The sequence below is a fragment of the Podarcis erhardii genome (assembly GCF_964252035.2).
Source record: "Podarcis erhardii genome assembly, chromosome: 14".
Taxonomy (NCBI): domain Eukaryota; kingdom Metazoa; phylum Chordata; class Lepidosauria; order Squamata; family Lacertidae; genus Podarcis; species Podarcis erhardii.
In genome coordinates, this window is record NC_138503.1 from 15,249,481 (window position 1) to 15,270,807 (window position 21,327).

The 21,327-nt window shown below is 44.1% G+C and overlaps 1 protein-coding gene across 3 annotated transcripts in view; it reads left to right on the forward strand.

The window, feature by feature from the left end:
- SPPL2A (signal peptide peptidase like 2A) overlaps positions 1-21,327 on the forward strand; it is a 43,452-nt gene that overhangs the window by 17,968 nt on the left and 4,157 nt on the right. The window contains exons 8-16 of one of the 3 annotated variants that reach the window (XR_014150847.1): positions 1,706-1,807; positions 2,188-2,269; positions 3,586-3,660; positions 4,857-4,913; positions 5,243-5,296; positions 5,706-5,805; positions 13,353-13,430; positions 13,532-13,692; positions 19,149-19,247. Coding sequence is in view for 2 of the 3 variants with exons in the window: in XM_081839022.1 (XP_081695148.1) it covers positions 1,706-1,807; positions 2,188-2,269; positions 3,586-3,660; positions 4,857-4,913; positions 5,243-5,296; positions 5,706-5,805; positions 13,353-13,430; positions 13,532-13,692 (709 nt within the window). In the remaining variant the exon portion in view is untranslated. The remainder of the gene's footprint in view (positions 1-1,705; positions 1,808-2,187; positions 2,270-3,585; positions 3,661-4,856; positions 4,914-5,242; positions 5,297-5,705; positions 5,806-13,352; positions 13,431-13,531; positions 13,693-19,148; positions 19,248-21,327) is intronic. The other 2 variants (XM_081839022.1, XM_081839023.1) reach the window with 2 other exon arrangements.

Sequence of the window (21,327 nt, forward strand, 5' to 3'; positions counted from 1 at the left end):
GGGGAAGAAATGGAGGCAGTGAGAGATTTTACTTTCTTAGGCTCCATGATCACTGCAGATGGTGACAGCAGTCACAAAATTAAAAGATGCCTGCTTCTTGGGAGAAAAGTAATGACAAACCTAGACAGCATCTTAAAAAGCAGAGACATCACCTTGCCAACAAAGGTCCATATAGTTCAAGCTATGGTTTTCCCAGTATGGAAGTGAGAGCTGGACCATCAAGAAGGCTGATCGCCGAAGAATTGATGCTTTTGAATTATGGTGCTGGAGGAGACTCTTGAGAGTCCCATAGACTGCAAGAAGATCAAACGTATCCATTCTTAAGGAAATCAGCCCTGAGTGCTCACTGGAAGGACAGATCGTGAAGCTGAGGCTCCAAGACTTTGGCCACCTCATGAGAAGAGAAGACTCCCTGGAAAAGACCCTGATGTTGGCAAAGATGGAGGGCACAAGGAGAAGGGGACGACAGAGGACGAGATGGTTGGACAGTGTTCTCCAAGCTTCCAGCATGAGTTTGACCAAACTGCGTGAGGCAGTGGAAGACAGGAGTGCCTGGCGTGCTCTGGTCCATGGGGTCACGAAGAGTTGGACACAACTAAACGACTAAACAACAACAACTGCTAAACCACCTTTCATGTCACTTTGATCACATGACGCTTCTCCTTTAAACCCCTTCATTGGCTTCCTATCAATTCCCAGATCCAACATGAGTTCCTTGCCCTTGCTGTCAGAGCCCTCCACCCTCTTATCTTATATGTTTGGATCTGCCTGCCAAAACACCTACATAATGCCACCTCTTTCTTCTTTCAATTCCTTCTCGGTATGGCTAGAGACTGAGCTACGAATCAGGAAGTTCCTGTTTCACCTCTGCCATGAGTTCACTAGGTGACCTTAGGCAAGTCAGTCCGTCAGCTGCTGAAAATATTCTCTCCCTCTCTGTGCAGCACCTCTCCAGCAAAGAGGGAGGAGAAACGGAAGGGGCTCCGTTTCTCCTCCCGCTTCGCTGAAGGGGCCATAGTTATCAACCTTCCCCTTTTTTTGTGGGAAATTCCCTTATTCCAGCGCCGTTTCCCGCTGCTATCCCAGATTGTTCGATATCCCGTAGACTGTCCCCGGGACAGGTGAGGCTGCTGACCCCTTAATTTTCAAATCTGAAAGTTGACAGCTGTGGAAGGGGCGCTGCGTAGCTTTCCCTCTCTGCGCAGCACCTCTCCAGCAAAGCAAAGTCAGAACAGCAAGAGGGATCGCTGCTTTCACTGCACAATGATCCCTCTTGCTGTTCTGGCTTCTCGGATAGCTGCGCAGCCTGCATTCGCTCCATAAGACGCACACACATTTCCCCTTACTTTTTAGGAGGGAAAAGGTGTGTCTTATAGAGTGAAAAATACCATAGTGACTGAGTCCATTGGTCAGTATTGCCAGCTCACTGATTGTCCAGGGTTTCGGACAATAATCTCTCCCATTCCTACTTAGAGATGCTGGAGGCCAAACCTGGGACTTTTTGCGTGGAAGACAATTGCTCTGCCTCCGAGGTACGGCCCTTCCTCATACACAAAATATACTTTGACTGGAATGCAAAACCCCCATAGAAAATTGCTCTGCATGATGCCTATAGCTGGCAAGCTGCCCTTGTTGGTATCTGTTGGAGAACTAGATGTATTATTTGCTGTATTTATAACATATTCTTGTCCTGCTTTATTTTTAGGTTTCCATGCTGGGACAGATGCCTCGAAGTGAGACTCTTTTTTCTCGCTCTAATATGCATAACGACATCTGTTGTTTGGGCAGTGTTTCGGAATGAAAATAGGTATGTGAATAGTTCCCAGATTCAGAATTGAAATGATGAGAAATGCTAGCTTTGTTGCAAAATATTTAGGTCAGGGTACAAATCCTGCATAGACAGACAGGCCTTTCCATTCTCTCTTCCCATTAGATGTCTCCTTTCCCCCTTCTCTCCCCTTGTCCACAAGCACTGCATATGATGCTATTGCATGGGCCTCTTTGAATCCTGGCCTTACAACCCAAATCCTATACATTTTTGCATCAAAATTAATTGCACTGTTTTCAAGGGGGTTTAACTTGTAATAAGTGAGTTGAGGATTGTAGCTTTATGTGCAATATTTTGTCCCTGTGTTTTACCGCAACAATTTTTTTATTTTTTTATTATTTATTTATTTTTTGTTCTAGCTGGGTATGGATTTTGCAAGATATCCTGGGAATTGCTTTCTGCGTGAACTTTATTAAAACACTCAAATTGCCCAACTTTAAGGTACAGTAAGCTTTCCATCTAGCTAAAATACACAAAGAACACCAATTTCAGAGAGAGTGTGCTGTGTTGGACTGCAGAAAAGGTTGAGTCAATTTTTGCAGCTTAAGCTGTGGTTGGCTAGAGCATCTGATGGAAGTAGACTGTATCAAATACAGCTCCCAAACCCCATCAATTTCTTTTTAAAGTGCTACTGGCTCAGTTTTTCAAATCGTGGTTTGGAGGGCTGGAAATGACCTTGTAGGCTCATGTGTTTATCCTCTTCCTCATGCACCATCACTTTCAGTTTCTTGTTTAGTGCTAACCATAGTTTGCCATGATGTTCAGATTGGCCAAGAATGATTTGTGTTTCCATCCAGACCATAATGACAAACTGTGGTTAGCACTAAACAAGAAATTAAAAGTGAAGAGGGAAGCAAAAGAGAATGTACGAGCTTGCAGTTAGTTTTCAATCCTCTGGACAATATATGTTAAATACATACGCTAGTTTAGAAATCTGGTAGCAGGGTACGCAATGTACAGTATGTGTGGATGCAATTCAAATAATGGGAATACCAACTACTATTACAAAAATATCTAGTTCTAAGTTGTAGTCCTAAACGTAAGTTTGGGAAGTGAAATAAAAAATGTTTTGAAATTACTTTAGATTTTTATTGTATGGATAAAATAATTCTGTTTTCAAAATGAATTGCTAGTGTAAGCTGAATATTGTTTCTTGTATTGAATTGCATTTATCCTTTATACTTAAACTTTCTTTGATAACCACACTAAACCACACTAAATGGTGGTTAATTCAAATATCAGTGGAAGCTTCCAATTTCCTCCTTGTGGCCATGCTAGAGGAGAGGAATCTTTTTGGAGATGCTTGATGCATTCTCTTAACACTAGCTAAACCATTGTTTAGCTCTCCAAACTAAGCCAAAGTCTCAGTGTTATGGGCACAAGTTTAACGTGCCTGACTGAAGGAAAGGAAAGGACTTCTCTAGTGTTTTAATCTTACTTTCACGGGATCCCGACTATTGTTGGGTACCAACCAAACATGATTTTAAATAATCTCCTTTCACTTTTGAAATGGTGGGTTGTTGAACTTTCTTGGCAACTAGCCATAAGTTTGTTCTAGCCATACAGTTCATACATAATGCTAAGCCAGCTTTCACTCAGGTTTGTTCTGGTTGATACACATTGCTTTAAACGATGGTTTAGTGTTACAAGCAAATGTTGCCAATTTATTTAAATAGTATGATATGATTGTGCTATTTTTGTAAGTGTTAATGATTGCTCATGAGCTTTATAAAAATAACTCTTTTTTCATTCTCTAGTCATGTGTTATTCTCCTTGGTCTCCTTCTTGTATATGATGTATTTTTTGTCTTCATCACACCATACCTTACAAAAGTAAGTATGCAGGTTTATAACTATTTTTTCATTAAAGCACACCAATATTGTACGTATTAAAGTGTATTTTTAATTTTTTTATTTTTTTATTTTTACTTTTCAGGTTTATACATTTTACTTTATACATTATACAGGTTTATACAGGTTTTACAATCAATTTAACATTTCAAAGTTTGACTTCCTTCCCCCTCTTTCTGTGGTTCCTTAAATGTATTTTTTAAAATATCTCTTGCATATCCAAATTCATTTAATTTGCTCATTTAATTATCTACTTTAAATATATACCAGAACCAGAAGCAGTATAGAGTGTGCATAGAAGGTTTGTTCCATTTCAAAGATCTGGGTAAAGAGAATTGTTTTTACCTTGTGCCTAAATGAGACCAACATGAGGTCTGAGCATCACTTGGTAGTTAAATGCACCTGAAGAGAGACCTGACAAAATAGGAGACAAGTACTGGGAATCACTTGCATTTTAATATTTTAGAAATTAAAAAACCTGGATTCTAATGAGAGTGAATCCTAAGATTATTCTGAGCAGTTCTAAAGTAAGCCATGAAGCTTTGGCTCTTGCAGAGTACAGTCTAGAGCCTTTGAGTGGCACTGTGATACCACAAACTTTGAATAACTTCCCAATGTTGTGTTCTGCATAACTCCTGCAAGATAGGCTACAGGACCCCTGATTCTGATTGCCTTAAAGAAACAACCAAATTGTCTTAGTGGCCTGATTGCCAAAACACAGTAATGTTTGAAAAGAAAACAGAGTTAATATCCACGTTTGAAACTACTTCTTTTAACACATTGAAGTTCAAATTGTTAGTTGGCCTTTTCCGGTGTTGGCGTCTGCTTTTGATTTCATCTGGTGAAATTTTATTAAATTTGCACGGTTTCAAGCTTCTTTGGAAATTAAACCTGCAGCAGGATTTATACCCAATTCTTCTGCAGAAGTCGACTTTGGTTAATTCTGCTTTTCAAAAAATTAGATCTCTTTCATACTGATCTGTACACTTGGGTTCATGAACCGATTCTGTTTGCTTTTCGTGCATTCTGTTTCACACGGAGTTGCTGAGGAATGTACTGCCAAAATACATTGTAAGAGGATTACATTACATTCTGAATGTTTAAGAATATAAACAATTAAACCCATGTACTTGCTAGGTGAATGATTCCGTATCACAATGCTCCATTTAAAATTTCAGAGTGGAGAAAGTATCATGGTTGAAGTGGCAACAGGTCCTACGGATAGTGGTGAAAAGGTAAGCATATAATCATTTGATAAATGCATAATTTATACTCAAGCTATGTAAGGAATTGTCATATTGTGTTTTCATAGCTGCTACTGCATTGAGTTTGCACTAACGCAGAATCCGGTTAAAGTTTAGCACTTTGCTATCCTTTTGACTCTCGTTACGTGGGATAATGAAAGATGCGCTTAACTCTTTCAAACCAAAGGGAATCTAAAGTGCTGCACTTGGCCTGAATTTTGCCCGAAATATTTACGTGCAACATGTTCACAGAATATAGCCATTTTTTCCCTACCTTCTTTTAAAGTATTAAATGCTTGTTGACTTGGGTTTGATCCTAGAATGATGGAAGCTTGGTGGAAGCCTCTGCTGGGCGGTCAGCTCCTCATGAGAAAGTAAGGATTGTATTTAAGATCCTCTGAAAAAGAATAGCATTTGGGATTGGTGGGAATCTCGACTCTCTGTCTCTCCCTTTCCAAATTTATTTATCCAGGGCCTGGATATCAGTGTTCCCCAACCACCCTTAAATTCAGCACTGTTTTTCTCATTTCATATGGTGCATTTTCTTAACATTCTTGTGCGTAGTGTCTGTTTGTCATCCATATGCATTGTCCTTTTGGTTTAGATGCTTGGTCATCTTTTATACGCTCAGTATCTTGCTTGCTGGTTTCTTAGATCGTCCTTTATAATCTGAAGTTCTATGTAAACTAGATGAGTAAATAGTTCTGATGAATTTTAATGCTTCCTTTCTTCAGTGCCTTTTGGCGTTGACTTATGTGGGATTTTGAAAACACTCTTTTGCAGTTGCCAGTGGTAATCAGGGTGCCAAGGCTGGCATTCTCTGCAATGACGTTATGTTCAAGACCATTTTCATTACTTGGGTACGGTGACATTGCTTTACCAGGTAAGTGACTTTGTTTCATCAACTAAGATTAACTCAGCATGATGACCAAATGGAAAAACAGAGAGTTAAGAAATAATTACGTAAAAAAAAAGACTTCTCAAATACCATAGAACTGAATGTACCCTTTTTTTTATAACAACAAAAGATTTTTTTTAAACCCCAATAGCTTGATGAATGAAAAGTAAACAAATAAATAGTAAACTGCGTGAAAAGGATAATAGTGGCTTTGGAAAAGAATGGGAACCTTTTGTGACTTATTCGCAGAAACAATGTAAAAGTATGGATTCTTTGGCAGGATTTAAATAAACATATATAATGTAATTTACTGCCAACCTAGCAGTTCGAAAGCACGAAGTGAAAGTAGAAATGGAAATGGAGGGAAGCCAAGGGGGAGAGGGGAATTTATAAAACAATTGTTTGGTTAAGTTGAATAATGTATGGTATATGTATGAAAACTAATAAAAACTCTGCTGGCAAGGGCTGGTGAGAGTTGGTCCAAAGGACCAGGTTGGCAAAGGCTTCGTTAGCCCCATGAACTGCTAGCTTCTAAATCATTCTGTCTTAATTTTAAATATTTTTAAAACATTTTTACTGGATTCTTACTCCATGGGTGTTCTTTTGACTTCTTATTTTTTTCAAATTAACTTGTTTTTCTGTCCATGGAAACAGAAAGTGACTTACAAGGATAAAAAAACAAGAAGGAGAAGGAAGTCTAAGATTCAAGTGTGTTATGCAACCATTTGGAAGTGGGTGGGATGTTTTTAATGTATTTATTTTTCCTTTTGGTTTTAATGTACCTGTGATGGGATAATGAGCTGCTTGTGCGTAAAGCTTGATCCCTCTGGGGTTTGGTTGGTCATCCCAACCTAGGCACTAACGGAGCTCCCCAAAGCATGACTCCGTTAGTCGCTGGTAGAATCTGACAGTGGGCGTCTACGGAACCTACGCCAACATAAAAGCTGTTTGACAGACATGCGCTTTCGTGACTCTCTGCGTGACAGTTTCCGGCGCAGGGTGGGAGTTCCTAACGGGGGTCTTGTTACCTCTTCGCTGTCGTCACTGGAAGTATCCCAGAGCCTCCCCTCCGCTGTGACTCCTGCACTCCCCCTGCTGGTTCCTTCTGCTGCAGATTCTCTCCTATTCTCATGGAACTTATCCACCACCTCTCTCTCCGATGGCAGTTCCCTGACATCCACCTCCCCCCCAGGGCCCCCTTCACCCCCTCCCGCCTCCTCTCCCACTGGCGGTGAGGACGGAAAGCCCCTGAAGGAACTCTCCTCGTCGTCCGAGGATTCAAACACTTCTAGCCACGGCGTACCGTCTCTCTCCCCGTCTTCCTCTTCTTCGTCTGAGTCGGCTTCCTCACCCACCCCTGACTCAGGGAACCCTTCAAACTCTCCTTCCTCATCGGTGGTACCAAAGTGTTCCCTTCTAAATCGTGCCACGGGTTGCGGTTTTCTTGGGAAACGCTGATGAAATGTTTCTATTAAAACCTCGTCATTGACTACCTCTGCTGGTACCCAAGTGTTTTCCGACTCTACTTCCCCCTCCCATTCTACCAGATATTCCACCTGATTCCCCTTCCACCTGGAATCAATGATTCCTGCCACGTTCATGTCGCGCTCTCTCTCTTCTATCACGGGCGTTTGGGTGGCCTCTCTCTCATGCTCCCCCCACTCACGTCCCTCTCGGTACGGCGACAGTAATGACCTGTGAAATACTGGGTGTAACTTCATGTGACTGGGCAGCCTGAGTTTGAATGCTACTGGGTTGACCTGCTGTATGACCTCAAAGGGTCCCAATCTTTTGGGTCTCAATTTCTTACACCCTCCTTTGAACGGTAGTCCTTGGGTGGATAACCACACCCGGTCCCCCACCCTTATGGTTTCACCTTCCCTCCTATTTTTGTCTGCTTGCTTCTTATATTCTTCCTTGGCTTTCTCTAAGTTAAGTTGAAGCTGACGGTGGATCGCTTCCATCTCTTCAAAAAAATATTCCGCCGCCGGCACGCTCCACCTCTCCCCTCCCTCTCCTGGGAATGCCCGGGGGTGACACCCATAATTTGCCAGAAAGGGACTCATCCCTGTGGACACGTTCTCCGCGTTGTTGTAGGCAAATTCTGCTAGAGGTAACTTATCCACCCAATCATTTTCTCTGTCTTTTACATAACACCTCAGGTATTGTTGTAAAATCCCATTTGCCCTTTCCGCTTGCCCATTGGTTTCTGGGTGCCGAGCAGTTGAGAAATTGAGTTCTACGTGTAATAAGCTCATCAGTTTCCTCCAGAACCTGGAAGTAAATTGTTTCCCTCTGTCGCTCAAAACCCTCAAGGGGGCGCCATGCAACCTAAAAATATGTTCTACAAACAACTTGGCGGTTTCCTCCGCTGTGACTGCATGTGAACAAGCTATAAAATGACACATCTTGGTTAATAGATCTACCACCACCATGACAGCTGTTTTGCCTTTGGATTTTGGCAGGTCCGTCATAAAATCTATGGATACTGCCTCCCATGGCCTTTCGGGCGTGGGTAAGGGTTGTAATAGCCCCGCTGGCGCCACCCTCTCTCCTTTTGCTCGCTGGCACCTGACGCAACCCCTGACATATTCCCGTACGTCCTCCCTCACCTTGGGCCACCAAAACTCCCTGGTAACCAACCACATGGTTTTGTGCTGTCCAAAATGTCCCGCGGTGGGGCTGTCATGCAACTGCTTGAGTACTCTGCCCCTCAGTTCCCCGTCGGGTATGTACAGTGCCCCTTTGTAATACAACGCCCCGTTCTTTTCTTCAAACCCCCCTGTGTTCTCCTCTGCCCTCCGGAGCTCTCTGAGTTTCCCTTGGGCGTATTCATCGTTCTCAGTACCCTCTATCAGTTCCCTCTGCCCCACCAATGCCGCCCCGCACACCCAGCGGTCTTCAGGGATTACATGCCTTGCCTCGGGCGCTCCCTCCCCCTCTAAGTACTCAGGTTTCCTGGAAAGAGCGTCCGCCCTCACGTTCTCGGATCCGGGCACGTAACGAATCTCAAAGTGGAATTTGGAGAACTCCTGGGCCCATCGTACTTGTCTCTGGTTCAGCACTCGGGCTGTTCTCCAATATTCCAGATTTTTGTGGTCAGTTCGGACTTGAACCTTGTGCTGCACCCCAATCAGCAAGTGCCGCCATTTCCGGAAGGCTTCATGAATGGCGAGCAGTTCTCGGTCGTATACTGTGTAGTTCCTCTCGGATTTGTTCAACTTCCGCGAGAAGAATGCACACGGTCTCCATTCAGACGTATCTTTTCCCGGCTGGAGAAGAACGGCCCCCACCGCTCGGTCTGACGTGTCAGTCTCCACTCTCATTGGTTGTTGTAGATCCACATGCAACAGTTGCTCTTCCGACGCAAACGCCTGCTTTAAGCGTTCGAACGCCCGCTGCGCTTCTTCCGTCCAAACAAATTTCTTTTTGCTACTAAGACAATCCGTGATAGGCGCTGTCAAATGGGCAAAGTTCTTGATGAACTTCCTATAGAAGTTTCCGAAGCCCAGGAACCTTTGCACGTCCTTCTTGGTCATTGGTGTTTTCCATTCCAGTACCGCTTGAACCTTGCTGGGATCCATGGCCAACCCCTTGTCAGACAACCGGTACCCCAGGAATTCCACCTCCCTGGTATGAAACTGACACTTCTCCAGTTTCACCCACAGCCGATTTTCTCGCAACTTGCTCAGTACCTCTCTTACATCTCGCACATGCTGCTCCTCATTCGCTGAGTACACCAGGACGTCATCTAAGAACGCTACGCAGTTCTTGTAGAGCAGTGGCCCCAGGACGTGATTCATGAATGATTGAAAGCAGGCGGAGCCCGCTTGTAATCCGAAAGGCATAACTAAATACTCAAAAGCCCCCAAGGGGGTGAACATAGTGGTCTTCCACTCATCCCCCTTTCTCACACGTATCAAGTTATATGCCCCCCTAAGGTCCAGCTTGGTAAAAATTTTCCCTTTTCTCACCTGTGTCAGAATGTCATCAATTCTAGGCATAGGGAAAGTCACTGGTTCTGACACTGCATTTAGGCTTCTGAAGTCACATACAAGCCTCGGTTTGCCCGTGTGTTTTTTGTCCACAAAGAACACTGGGCTGCCCCCCACCGCTCGTGACTCTCTGATGAAACCTCGCTTGAGATTCTTGTCAATGAACTCCCTTAACTCCTGCATTTCACTGTCTGACATTGCATACAGCTTGCCCACTGGCAATTGTGCTCCTGGGAGTAAGTTAATTTGACAGTCAAAGGGTCTGTGCGGGGGCAGTCTATCTGCTTCCTTTTCGCTAAAGACGTCAATCAAGTCAGCATATTGTGGTGGCACCTTGCCCTTGCCCATCACTTCCACCCCTGCTAGAGTGGCCCTGGCCCCTGCCTGAACCTCTCCCTCTTTGCAGTGTTCTAGGCAATGTGCTGATCCAAAGGAAACCACTCTCTGATGCCAGCCTACTAGAGGATCGTGTAGTGCTAGCCAGCTCATTCCCAAAATAATGGGAGCTCCTCCCAAAGTGGCTACGTTAAACGCTATCAGTTCTGTGTGTCTTGCCACCCTCATTACCATTGGAACAGTCTGCTGGCTCACTTCTCCTCCCAACAGTTCCCTCCCATCAATCGTGGTAACCTGCAAAGGCTTACTTAATGGGATAGTCTGTATCTGGTGTTCAGCTGCAAACTCCTTACTCATGAAATTACAGGAGCTGCCTGAATCCAATAGCGCTTTTATCTTTAGTGGGTGTCCATTGGACAGTTCCAGCAACACCTCTATCACAAGCGCTGGTCTTGGAGGTTCCGGCGTGGGCACATTCACTTCTCCTCTGCCTGACTGCGGTGCCCTGATGCTGGCAGCCAGGCGTTGGCTTTTACTTGCTCGCTGCTTGTTTCTCCTTCCTCCTTCCCCCCAACAGTTCCCGCCATTCCTTGCCATTCCTTCCTTTGCGGACAGACTCTGGCAAAGTGACCTGGCTGTTGGCAGAGATAACATCTCTTGGCGCCCTTCCCCTCCTTCTTCCGCCCTTCACTGGTGTTTGAAACTGCGCGCGCGCGCGCTGTTCCAATTTCCATCGGCTCTGCTGGCGGGAAAGGCTGCTCCGGAATCTCTGGAATGCGGAAATCCTTCCAACGTTCCCCTTTTCCTTCCCGCTTTTCCAAAGCCCTTGCCTCCTGGCGCGCTCCTATGGACAGCGCTGATTTAGTCAGATGATCCATAGACTCCGCCCTGGGCGCCCGGGAAAGTTCATCTTTCACTGCCGGAGAGAGCCCTTCTTCAAACAGCATTTGAATAGGTTCACTCGCAAGGTCCCACCCCAGTCTATGAATCAGCATGCTGAACTCAGTCCAGTACTCACGTACAGATCGGCTCCCCTGTTTACACGCCATTAACTGCCTCCGCACCACCCCTTGCTCAATCTCACTGGAAAACATCAAGTCCATGGCGCGAAAAAACTTCATAGTGTCCTTTAAGATTTCATTATTGGCTGCCATCAGGGGCCGCACCCAGTCCCTCGCCCCTCCCTCTAGATGGCCGATCACGTACGCCACTCTAGAGTTCTCATCAGGGAAGTCATCAAACAGTAGGTTAAGAGCATATTGCATCTCTGTCCTAAAGGCTTGATAGTTCCTGGGATCCCCCCCAAATTTCTGCACCAATCCAGGCACCTTTCTGGCAAGTGGGGTGGGTTTCCCTTTATCCGCATCTTGAGCCCTCCTCTCCTCGAGCCTCGCCGTTTGCAGCGCGAGCTGGACCTCCAACGCCCTGTACCTGTCTTCCAGGCTTGGACCTCCTCCAGCCCCAGCTCCTGCACCTCCGGTTCCAGCTGGTTCGCTCATGATGCCCTCTGCTTGCACAAGCTGCTTTCAGAGACTGTCAGATTGCTGTGATGGGATAATGAGCTGCTTGTGCGTAAAGCTTGATCCCTCTGGGGTTTGGTTGGTCATCCCAACCTAGGCACTAACGGAGCTCCCCAAAGCATGACTCCGTTAGTCGCTGGTAGAATCTGACAGTGGGCGTCTACGGAACCTACGCCAACATAAAAGCTGTTTGACAGACATGCGCTTTCGTGACTCTCTGCGTGACAGTTTCCGGCGCAGGGTGGGAGTTCCTAACGGGGGTCTTGTTACCTCTTCGCTGTCGTCACTGGAAGTATCCCAGAGCCTCCCCTCCGCTGTGACTCCTGCACTCCCCCTGCTGGTTCCTTCTGCTGCAGATTCTCTCCTATTCTCATGGAACTTATCCACCACCTCTCTCTCCGATGGCAGTTCCCTGACAGTACCTATGTGAGGTTTATTGTCTCCTTGTTTGGTAGTAAATTGCTTCAGGTTGCCCTGGGCAAGATAAAGTGACTGCCAAATAAAATAAATAAAAAAGCCCAGACCGATAGCTGAACTGAATCAATACCTGTGACCAGATACATTTAGTTAAAGGAAGCTTTTCAAGGGTAAATGAAGAACTAATTCATTGCCCCCCACCCCCTGCCAAACGTACATTCTTCCTACTGAACACAGGCATTTCATTTTCAATTGATGAAAATCAACTGCTCTCATCTGCCTAGTAACTATCAATAGATTGTTTGCTACTTTTTCTTTTTGTGAAGATAGGCTTGGGCTAAGGTGGAGAGGTTAAGTAGTAAGGAGTAAGTAGTAGTAAGGAGTAAGGTGAAGTAGTAAGGAGCAGGGAAAAGAAAAGGAGAAAAATGGTTCAAAATGCAGGTTCCTATTTTCCACAAAACTACCGTAGTGCTGGTTGCTGAAAGACCCATAATGAGCATATTGTAAATAAATTCCCTCTATAGGTTAAAAAGTTGTCCATTAAACAGTATCTTCTAAAATTAATTTTTAAAAATCAAGTCAGCTAAAAAAACCAGTACATGGTATCCCTTCTGAATGGGTGATGATAATAACAATAACAATAATAATAACAACAGCAGCAGCAACAACAACAATACAGTACTCTAGTTGTAAATTTAGTTGTTCAGTGGTCACATTTTTAGGAATTTCTTGAAATATCAGTGGGAAACTTGATTTAAATTTGTGGTTTCAGTTGGGCTTTTTCTTCTTGCTGATTTTAAAATAGGGTGGTATATAAATTCAATAATAATAATAAAAATATAATCATTATTTAAATCAGTGATTTAAATCAATCCATATTGCTGGTAGCTCCATGGTGGGTGCTTGAATAAAGGTAGATGGGGCAAATCCTGCCCTCTTGTAGCCTTCTAAAACAGTAGCTAAGGGTGTCTTCACAAAGGGGAGGGGAGCAAGGCCCCCAGCCCCTTTTGTTATCCTAGGACAGGCACCCCCAAACTCAGCCCTCCAGATGTTTTTGGGACTACAACTCCCATCATCCCTAGCTAACAGGACCAGTGGTCAGAGATGATGGGAATTGTAGTCCCAAAATACCTGGAGGGCCGAGTTTGGGGATGCCAGTTCTTTGATTTCCTATTCATTAGTATAAGAAGTGGGGATAGTGATTTTGCTGGCTTCGTTTACTTCCTGACAAAGATTTCTGACCTATAATTTTGTGTTTTTTTAGGTCTCCTGGTGGCCTATTGTCACAGGTTTGATGTTCAGACAAGCTCTTCCTCTGTGTATTTCATTTCTTCCACGATAGGTAAACAACTCTAACTCTTAATGGGGCTATATCTACAGTGAAGCCATGAACATACTAGGTGTATGTTACTCAACATCTCTCTTGTTCCTCTCTTTCTACAGCTTATGCTATTGGCATGTTGGTCACATTCGCGGGCCTGGCGCTAATGCAGATGGCACAACCAGCCCTTCTCTATTTAGTGCCGTGCACACTAATTATGGCCACGTTAGTTGCTTTGTATCGCAAAGAGATGAAAAAGTTCTGGAATGGCAACAGCTACCAGGTAGGCACGGTGCATTTTGGTCATTATGTGTTTACTTTGTCCATTAGAAAAAAACCATACAGATGGCACACAGATGCTGACATCACATAAATACTTTTGGTTCATACATTTTTAACAGATGGATTCTTTTGGAAGATGTAGCTCTTGCATGTTGCATGATACAAAATAGGGAATTGAGACAGTCTTTTTTTTGTTCACGTTAGGGTGTTTGAATTTGCATTTATTTGAACACCTGGCCCTTCCCTAGACTAGTAATTGTTTAGTAACAATAACAGCTTGCTTTTGTGTCTCTTTCTTTAGGAGTAATATAGACAGGTGTAAGGAAAAATAGGAAGCGTTTTCTTTCCCTATAGTGAAATTGACAAAGGCCTAGTACTTATTGAGATGATGCATCTGTGTCTGGTCCGTACCATTGCAGACTGCAGGTGGGGGCTCACATGGCTTGAGTGCTCCTTCATTCAGAAATATTCCCTCCAGATAGAAAGGTAATGTGTTAGGGTTCAGGTTTATATAGTTTTCTTCACAGAGGACTTTCTTTTGCTTTCCTTTATTTCTTCCATTCTGTACTGCCTCATATTGAAAAGTTTCTAGCCAATTTGAAATGCAAAATCCATAAAATAAAACAGCCTTGCAAGAAGAGCTTTAAAGTGGCAAATAAAATGACAGTCAAAAGTCAAGGGTTTAAAGGAGCCGGGATGTTTAAAAGGACTGGTTTGAATAAAAAGATTTTTGCCTGTTGTCTAGAAGGTGTGTCTGTATCCAACGCTAATCCTACTCAGAGCAGATCCATGAAAATTAACGAACCCTATTCAACCCAGGGAGTTTTACCCAGCGTCAGCTTTGCTAGGAAAGGTATTTCACAGTTGGGTCACGATTGCTGCAAATGTCCTTTCTCTAGCTACAACATTGCTCCCTTCCATTTTGAAGTGTAGTTGCAGCAGGGTGTTGGCTGATGACCATAATGTGCAGGCAGGTTGGTGTGGGAAGAGGTGTTCCCTTAAGTATTTTGGTTCCAAGCCATTTATGAGTATGAAGGTAAGCACCAGGGATGCGGGTGGCGCTGTGGTTTAAACCACTGCGCCGCTTGGACTTGCCGATCAGAAGGTCGGCGGTTCGAATCCCCGCGGCGGGGTGAGCTCCTGTTGCTCAGTCCCTGCTCCTGCCAACCTAGCAGTTCGAAAACACACAGTGCAAGTAGATAAATAGGTACCACTCTGGTGGGAAGGTAAATGGCATTACCGTGCACTGCTCTGGCTTAGCTAGAAGCGGCTTAGTCATGCTAGCCACATGACCCGGAAAAACTGTCTGCGGAAGTGGACAAATGCCAGCTCCCTCGGCCTGTAAAGCGAGATGAGCGCCGCAACCCCAGAGTCGTTCACGACTGGACTTAACTGTCAGGGGTACCTTTAGGTAAGCATCAGAACTTGGTGGGCTTCGAAGGAAATAGGTAGCCAGTGAATTTAGTCTGAACCCCAAGCTGAGCTGTGCGATTAATCTTAACTATGATTTGTTGGAAACCATCCAACTACAAACCATGGATTGTGGAGCTGCCTTATTTCAACAAAGAATACGTTGAAATGCAATTTAGGAGCTAGTTGTCGTGCTAAGCTGTGGATAACTCACATTGGGAGTAAAAGCTTGCAAACTCCTTCCTGCTTCTTGACCTCAAGCCCAAGGCCCACCTAGGCACGTTCCTATCCCAATAAACTATAGTTTATTGTGGTGTCCAAATGCAGCCAATGAATCATAGAACTGTAGAATTGGAAGGGATCCCGGGAGACATCTAGTCCAACCCCCTGCAATGCAGGAATCTCAACTGAAGCATCCATGACAGGTGGCCATCCAACCTCTGTTTTAAAACCTCAAATGAAGGAGAATCTGCCACCTTTCAAGGGAGTCTGTTCCACTTACCTGCCGGAAGGTTTTTCCTGATACAGATCTTTTTGCTAGGGGATATTAAATCCAGAAGCCTCGTCCTACACCTCTCACTGCTGCTTTTAATGGCTTGGTTGCAGTACTGGTGGCTGCCATGTTCTAGGAACACACAGTACTAAAATATAAGACCCCAACATGCTACTAATCATGATGGCTATGCAACCGCCATGTTCAAAGGCAATATGCCTCTGAATGAATGAATATCTGTTTGGTTATTGGTTAGTCGGCTGATGAAGCAGAAAAATTGCAAACTATCTAGTGAAGACTGATCCTTCTTTCCATATTTAGAATGTCAACCAAAGAGGTTCAGCTTCATCCAGTGTGTGCTTTATAGGCCTTTTTAAGTATAGCTTTTATGACATCCCGTATGAGTTCTGATTCCCAGAGTCTGTGTGAGTCAAGGAAGCTCTGGTTACTGTCTTTTCAGAGAGTACTCAAGCATAAAATTCTTTGGATTTGAATGATGTTTTTGCCTTTGTTCGCTACCGAAGTTTGCTCTAAATACTTCAGTCCTAGTTCCTAGCTAACAAAAGACCACTCATACCTCAATAAGAAGCTTCATTATTTCGAAGTATTATGTTGCCATAGCGATTGTTTCATATGCTTTTCTCGGCTAGCTCCTTTTTGAAGGATTAAAATTGCTCTGAACTTTGGACCTTTGTGTCAGCTTGACTTCCCTTGGAATGAAAAACGCAGACTTAAAATTTGGGAATCTGAGTGCAGTTCAAATATTGTGCACAGATTAATGAGACCGTTGCTCCGGTCTTGATGCACGCAGCTTGAAGAATTGTTCTCATTATATTGTACTCCATCTATCTTGACCTTCAAAAAAAGTGGTGAGGTATATATATTGATTGTGTGGCTCAGCAAGCTTCAACATGCTTTCATTATGTCATGAGACTTAAAGGCACTCATGTACATTGTTTTAAAGGGGAAGAGGGACAGCACTGCAATATTGTTTGTGCTCTCTCCAGATGGATTGTAAAGATACTTAGTCCATTTTTTTATTAGGCATATAGGAAGTGTTATACTGAATCTGACCACTGGTTTATCTCACTCACTCACCAGGAGTGGGGGACTTTTTTGGCTCCACAAGCCAGATCCATATCAGGATCTGCCTCCCAGCTCTAATTTGTTGCTATTCACCTGGCAGCTCAAATAACGTCAGGTGGCTTGGTGCTTTGAAAACCATTTTGCATTGAACCAGCTGATAAAACGAAGGGGGAAAACCTCAGTCACCTGCAAGGTGCTGTGAAGTCCTGACTTCAGAGTGCAGCAAAACTGAACAGGTTTGAGAGACTTCCCTATGGGGAGCTGTTTTGCACGCCCAAATCAAACTGGATGGACTTCTGCTCACATCAGCTGTTAACACAGGGATGTTACTCCTGCTCAGCACTAGGTTTGGGTGCACAAGCGAGCTCTCAGCAAGGAGCTATTATGTGTATCCAAATCCAAACCTCTCACCAGCTGATTGCACTAACCCAGCACTAAGCAGGGCTGACTTCTCTGCCTATTGGCTGATGCAAGGGAAGCTCAATCCTGCTTGATTCAGCTCTCTCGTGCATCTGGACTGAGTAAGAGTGACCTACCGCCTCTCTGCCGATGCATGGGAGTACAGTCCTGCTTTGCACAAAATTTCAGAAGCTCCCGGCAAACAGCTGGCCGTTGGGCACTTTGGAAGCTGCACAAGGGGATGTGACGGGTGCTGCCTATTGGCTGAAAGGGACTTTGCAGATGCTGCCAAGGGCTGCTCTTCCCTGCACCATGGCTGACATCAGAAAGGCATTGCAGATCAAATGAAGAAGCTGGCAGGCCAAATTTGTTCACAACTGACAGTGTATGCTGCCTGGCAGCAGCTCTCAAGGTTTTCAGAGGGGGTCTTTCTTCACCCTACTTGGAGATGATGAATAAGAGTTTGAATTTGATATCCCGCTTTATCACTACCCAAAGGAGTCTCAAAGCGGCTAACAATCTCCTTTTCCCTTCCTCTCCCACAACAAACACTCTGTGAGGTGAGGGAGGCTGAGAGACTTCAGAGAAGTGTGACTAGCCCAAGGTCACCCAGCAGCTGCATGTGGAGGAGCAGGGAATCGAACCCAGTTCACCAGATTACGAGTCCACTGCTCTTAACCACTACACCACGCTGGCTCGCATTGAACCTGGGACCTTCCGGATTCTCCACCCCATTCTAAAAAGAGATCCTGAGCAAAGTGAATTATTATCGTTGTGTGATAGATTTTTATTTTTTATTTTTTGGTTGAAAAGTAGAATACAAATGGAAATAATAACAGAATGGAAACAGTTCCCCGATCTCGAACTGCTGCACGGCAAACATTCTGTGCCATTCACACTCCCAGCGGTGGCACAGCTGAGGCTCATTGAAGGTTCCTCTGCAAGTTCCCTGCAGGGTTGGATCAGGTCCCAAATGTGCAGTGTAAAATGTGACTGTGCTTGAGTTAATACTCACATGACACACGCTTTCTAGAGTCAGCTGTCCCTAGAGAGCTTTTTACTTGTTTTGCACTGTTCTTCTTGTGTATTAAAAACAAGCGGCTCTCGCCAAGGCAATGAACTCAAGAATATGCTTGTCACAAGGCATAATAAGCGGTAGTATTGTACCTGAGTAAAACTTAGGTTTCTTCTCCCTCTCCATTATCCCCCCCACATCAGTTCATAAAGAGAGGTAGTTAGCACATACTATCCTGAAACCTTTGTAGAAAGGTTTGTGTCAGGAAGACCTTGTTCAAATAAGTGTATTGTTGCTTCTAAAACATTGCATACTTCATTTTTTCCATCAGGGCAGAGGTGTATGGAGCCCTGAGACTTTCCTTTCTGACAGGATACAGAAATGAACATCTGGCCCAGGGCCTTAGTTGCCTGTTGACCTTGACTTTTGTTGGGTTTCTCCAAATCAATGTTATTCAAACCTTTGGGGGCCATATCTAAAGCACTATTATACCACTTTAACAGACACGGCTACCTCTCCCCCAAGAATCCTGGGAACCGTAGTTTGAGTGCTGAGCGCTGTTAGGAGACCCCCGTTTTCCTTACAAAGTTACAATTCCCAGAGTGTCTTCACCAGCACTTCCTCTTCCCAGGGAACTCTGGGAATTGCAGCTCTGTGAGGGGAACAGGAGGTGTCTCCTAATAACTCTCACTACCCTTTGCAAATTGCATTCTCCAGGACTCTTTGGGGAAGCCATGACTGTTAAAAAGTATGGTGCAGATATGATCACAATATTTTGCAACTGTCCGGTCTTGAGGTTACCAGGAACAACTATACCTCTTCCGGTAGCAGAATGTGGTCCCATCCAGAACAGGTAATGTCTTCAGTTCCCGGTCCAAGGAACTGCCTGTCCACATTTCCTCCTGTTTTGCTGGAACTCAGCCTTAGCTTACAGACCCTTATCCAGCCCACCTCTGTATTCAGGCACCGGTCCAGGACCTGCACAGCTTCTTCTGACTAGTGCAGTACAGAGAATCAAGAGATTAAATTGTGCGTGATTTATGTTTTATTCTAGACTGAGCCGGCATTAATAACAACGCCTCCAGGCGAGAGGGCAGCCTGATAAGTCAGCCTAAGTGCCAGTGAAGGGACTAGTTGAGGACCGCATTTTGAGGCTTGTATTTAATTTGCACTGTTTTCTGTATTTATATATTTGGATTGAATGCACACCTATAGTTGTTAAGAGTGCCCCGTTACTCGCCTCGACAGCATAAAATAGCTATTCTGAACAGTTTCAGTGATGTAAATCAGAACCTATTCAAGATGTGGACTGGTTAGGTTGCTGCTTTGTTCTGCCTCCTATTCAGCCCTGCCTTAACAATGACACCATCATGTGAATCAGCCCAAGAAAGCATAGAACTGTTCAGAAATCCTTGTGGGAATGATCTATATTCTTAATGGGTTAAAATCCTGAAATGGAAGTGGAGGTGTTGGCCACACTCCAGTCTCGCAGCTAGACTTGAACTCGGTTCTGCAGCATGTATAAATTATGCAGCTTTAACATGTCCTTATTTTATACAATTTACTTCCGCTTGGCATGAAAAAAAAGAAAATATGACTATGAAACTATGACCTCTAGAAATGATACCCACAATCCTCTGTGGTATCTTTGAGAAAAGTCATCAATTACCATTTTTTCCAAGCCTGTGTTGATATTCCTAGAAGGAATTTTGCAACTCAACATAAAAGCTGGTTCATGGGGTGCTGATTTCAGTTCTCAGTACAGTTCTGCATTCTGTGGTTCTGCAGAAATGGGCAATCCATACACACCCGTAGCTCAGTTAAACAAAACATCCCCACCCGCCCATACTACTTGGGTGTGTTTTGTTGATGTGTTTAAGTTTTAGTCATCATCTGATCATCCTCCAGCCTACCTATGTTTATTTTTGGCTGGAGTTGGCAGCGTGACCTCTCAGTCTGCTTTGTGTTTCAGTCCTGCCAGTACGAGAGTCCAGTGACATTAGATTAGATGTCATTGTGCAGCCAAAAATCTGCTCTTCAAATAAGACCAGTGAAGTGCTTATCTCCATAGGCCTGTTTGTACTGTCTTCCAAATATGTATGGTATTAGTTCAGAGGGCTGCATGTACCCAGGCTTCTCAAGCATGATCTTTCTGCACTGTTCCCTGAGGTATGCAAGCAAATGTTTTCCTTCTGAACAACACTCCTTGGCCATCTGTTTGGTAGTGTTCCTTAAAATTGCCACTGTCGATCCTAACTCCCCTGAAATAGCCTGATTGTAGAAAGGAATTTTGCAGATTGCCATAATTTTGAAAGGTAGAACGAAATCCATGAACCACCTGCTTTTGAATTTCATTTTGACAAGCCCATTGAGTTTTTGATTCATGTTGAATGGTGAGCTTCAACATGGGGAAGTCACAAGAAGTGGGATAGAATTATAATTTTGTGTTATGGAAATGGGGTTTTCTGGTTACTTTCGATGGCATTTTTCTTTCTTTCTCCAGCTTGTCCATTGGAGACAATGGAGGAATCGATAAGTCTTTATGACAGCAATGATTGGGACAGCAGTGTGGTCTCTCCCTTGCAAAAAAATAACAAAATTTTAATTAGTAGCAACCAAGCTAGGAGTTCATGAGTGGGTCTTACTTCATGTGGGAAATGTGATTGATTTTAGTTTTTAAAAACTAAAGGTTTCAGTTTTTAGTTTAGCCTTAAAACTAAAGGTAAGCCAACTTGTTCCATATGTGACAAAGAGAAGCCACACAATTACTGGCATAGTCCATACTTTTGCTTCCTAAGGCGGCATCATGTAGAAAGAAGCCTCCCAGTTGTTGTAGTGGCTCTGTTTCTAAGGAGCTGTACCTCTGTTACCTGCTTTCCAGCATTCGTCATGCTTTGGACAAGGAGAGATGATGTTTATACACCCTTAAGGCTGTGTTGTTTTTCACTCTCCCTTTTTTTCTGGTGGGAACAAGAAAATGAAAAGGGGACAAACTGTGATTGCCTATTAGCTAGTTTTGGACCAGCAGCTGCTCAGATGCTTGTTTCCCCACGATATGTTGTTAAGAGGCAAAAGTATGCACTGGAGTGAATATTCAAATCCCTCCCCAGTGGCACATGTCTGGATTCTGAGACGATTCTCCTGCAGGTCAACTGCAGACTGAAACTGCTTCACACTTGGCTCTGACCCAGCGTACAATAAATAGCAAATCCTGGCTCTGAACGGGCAACATG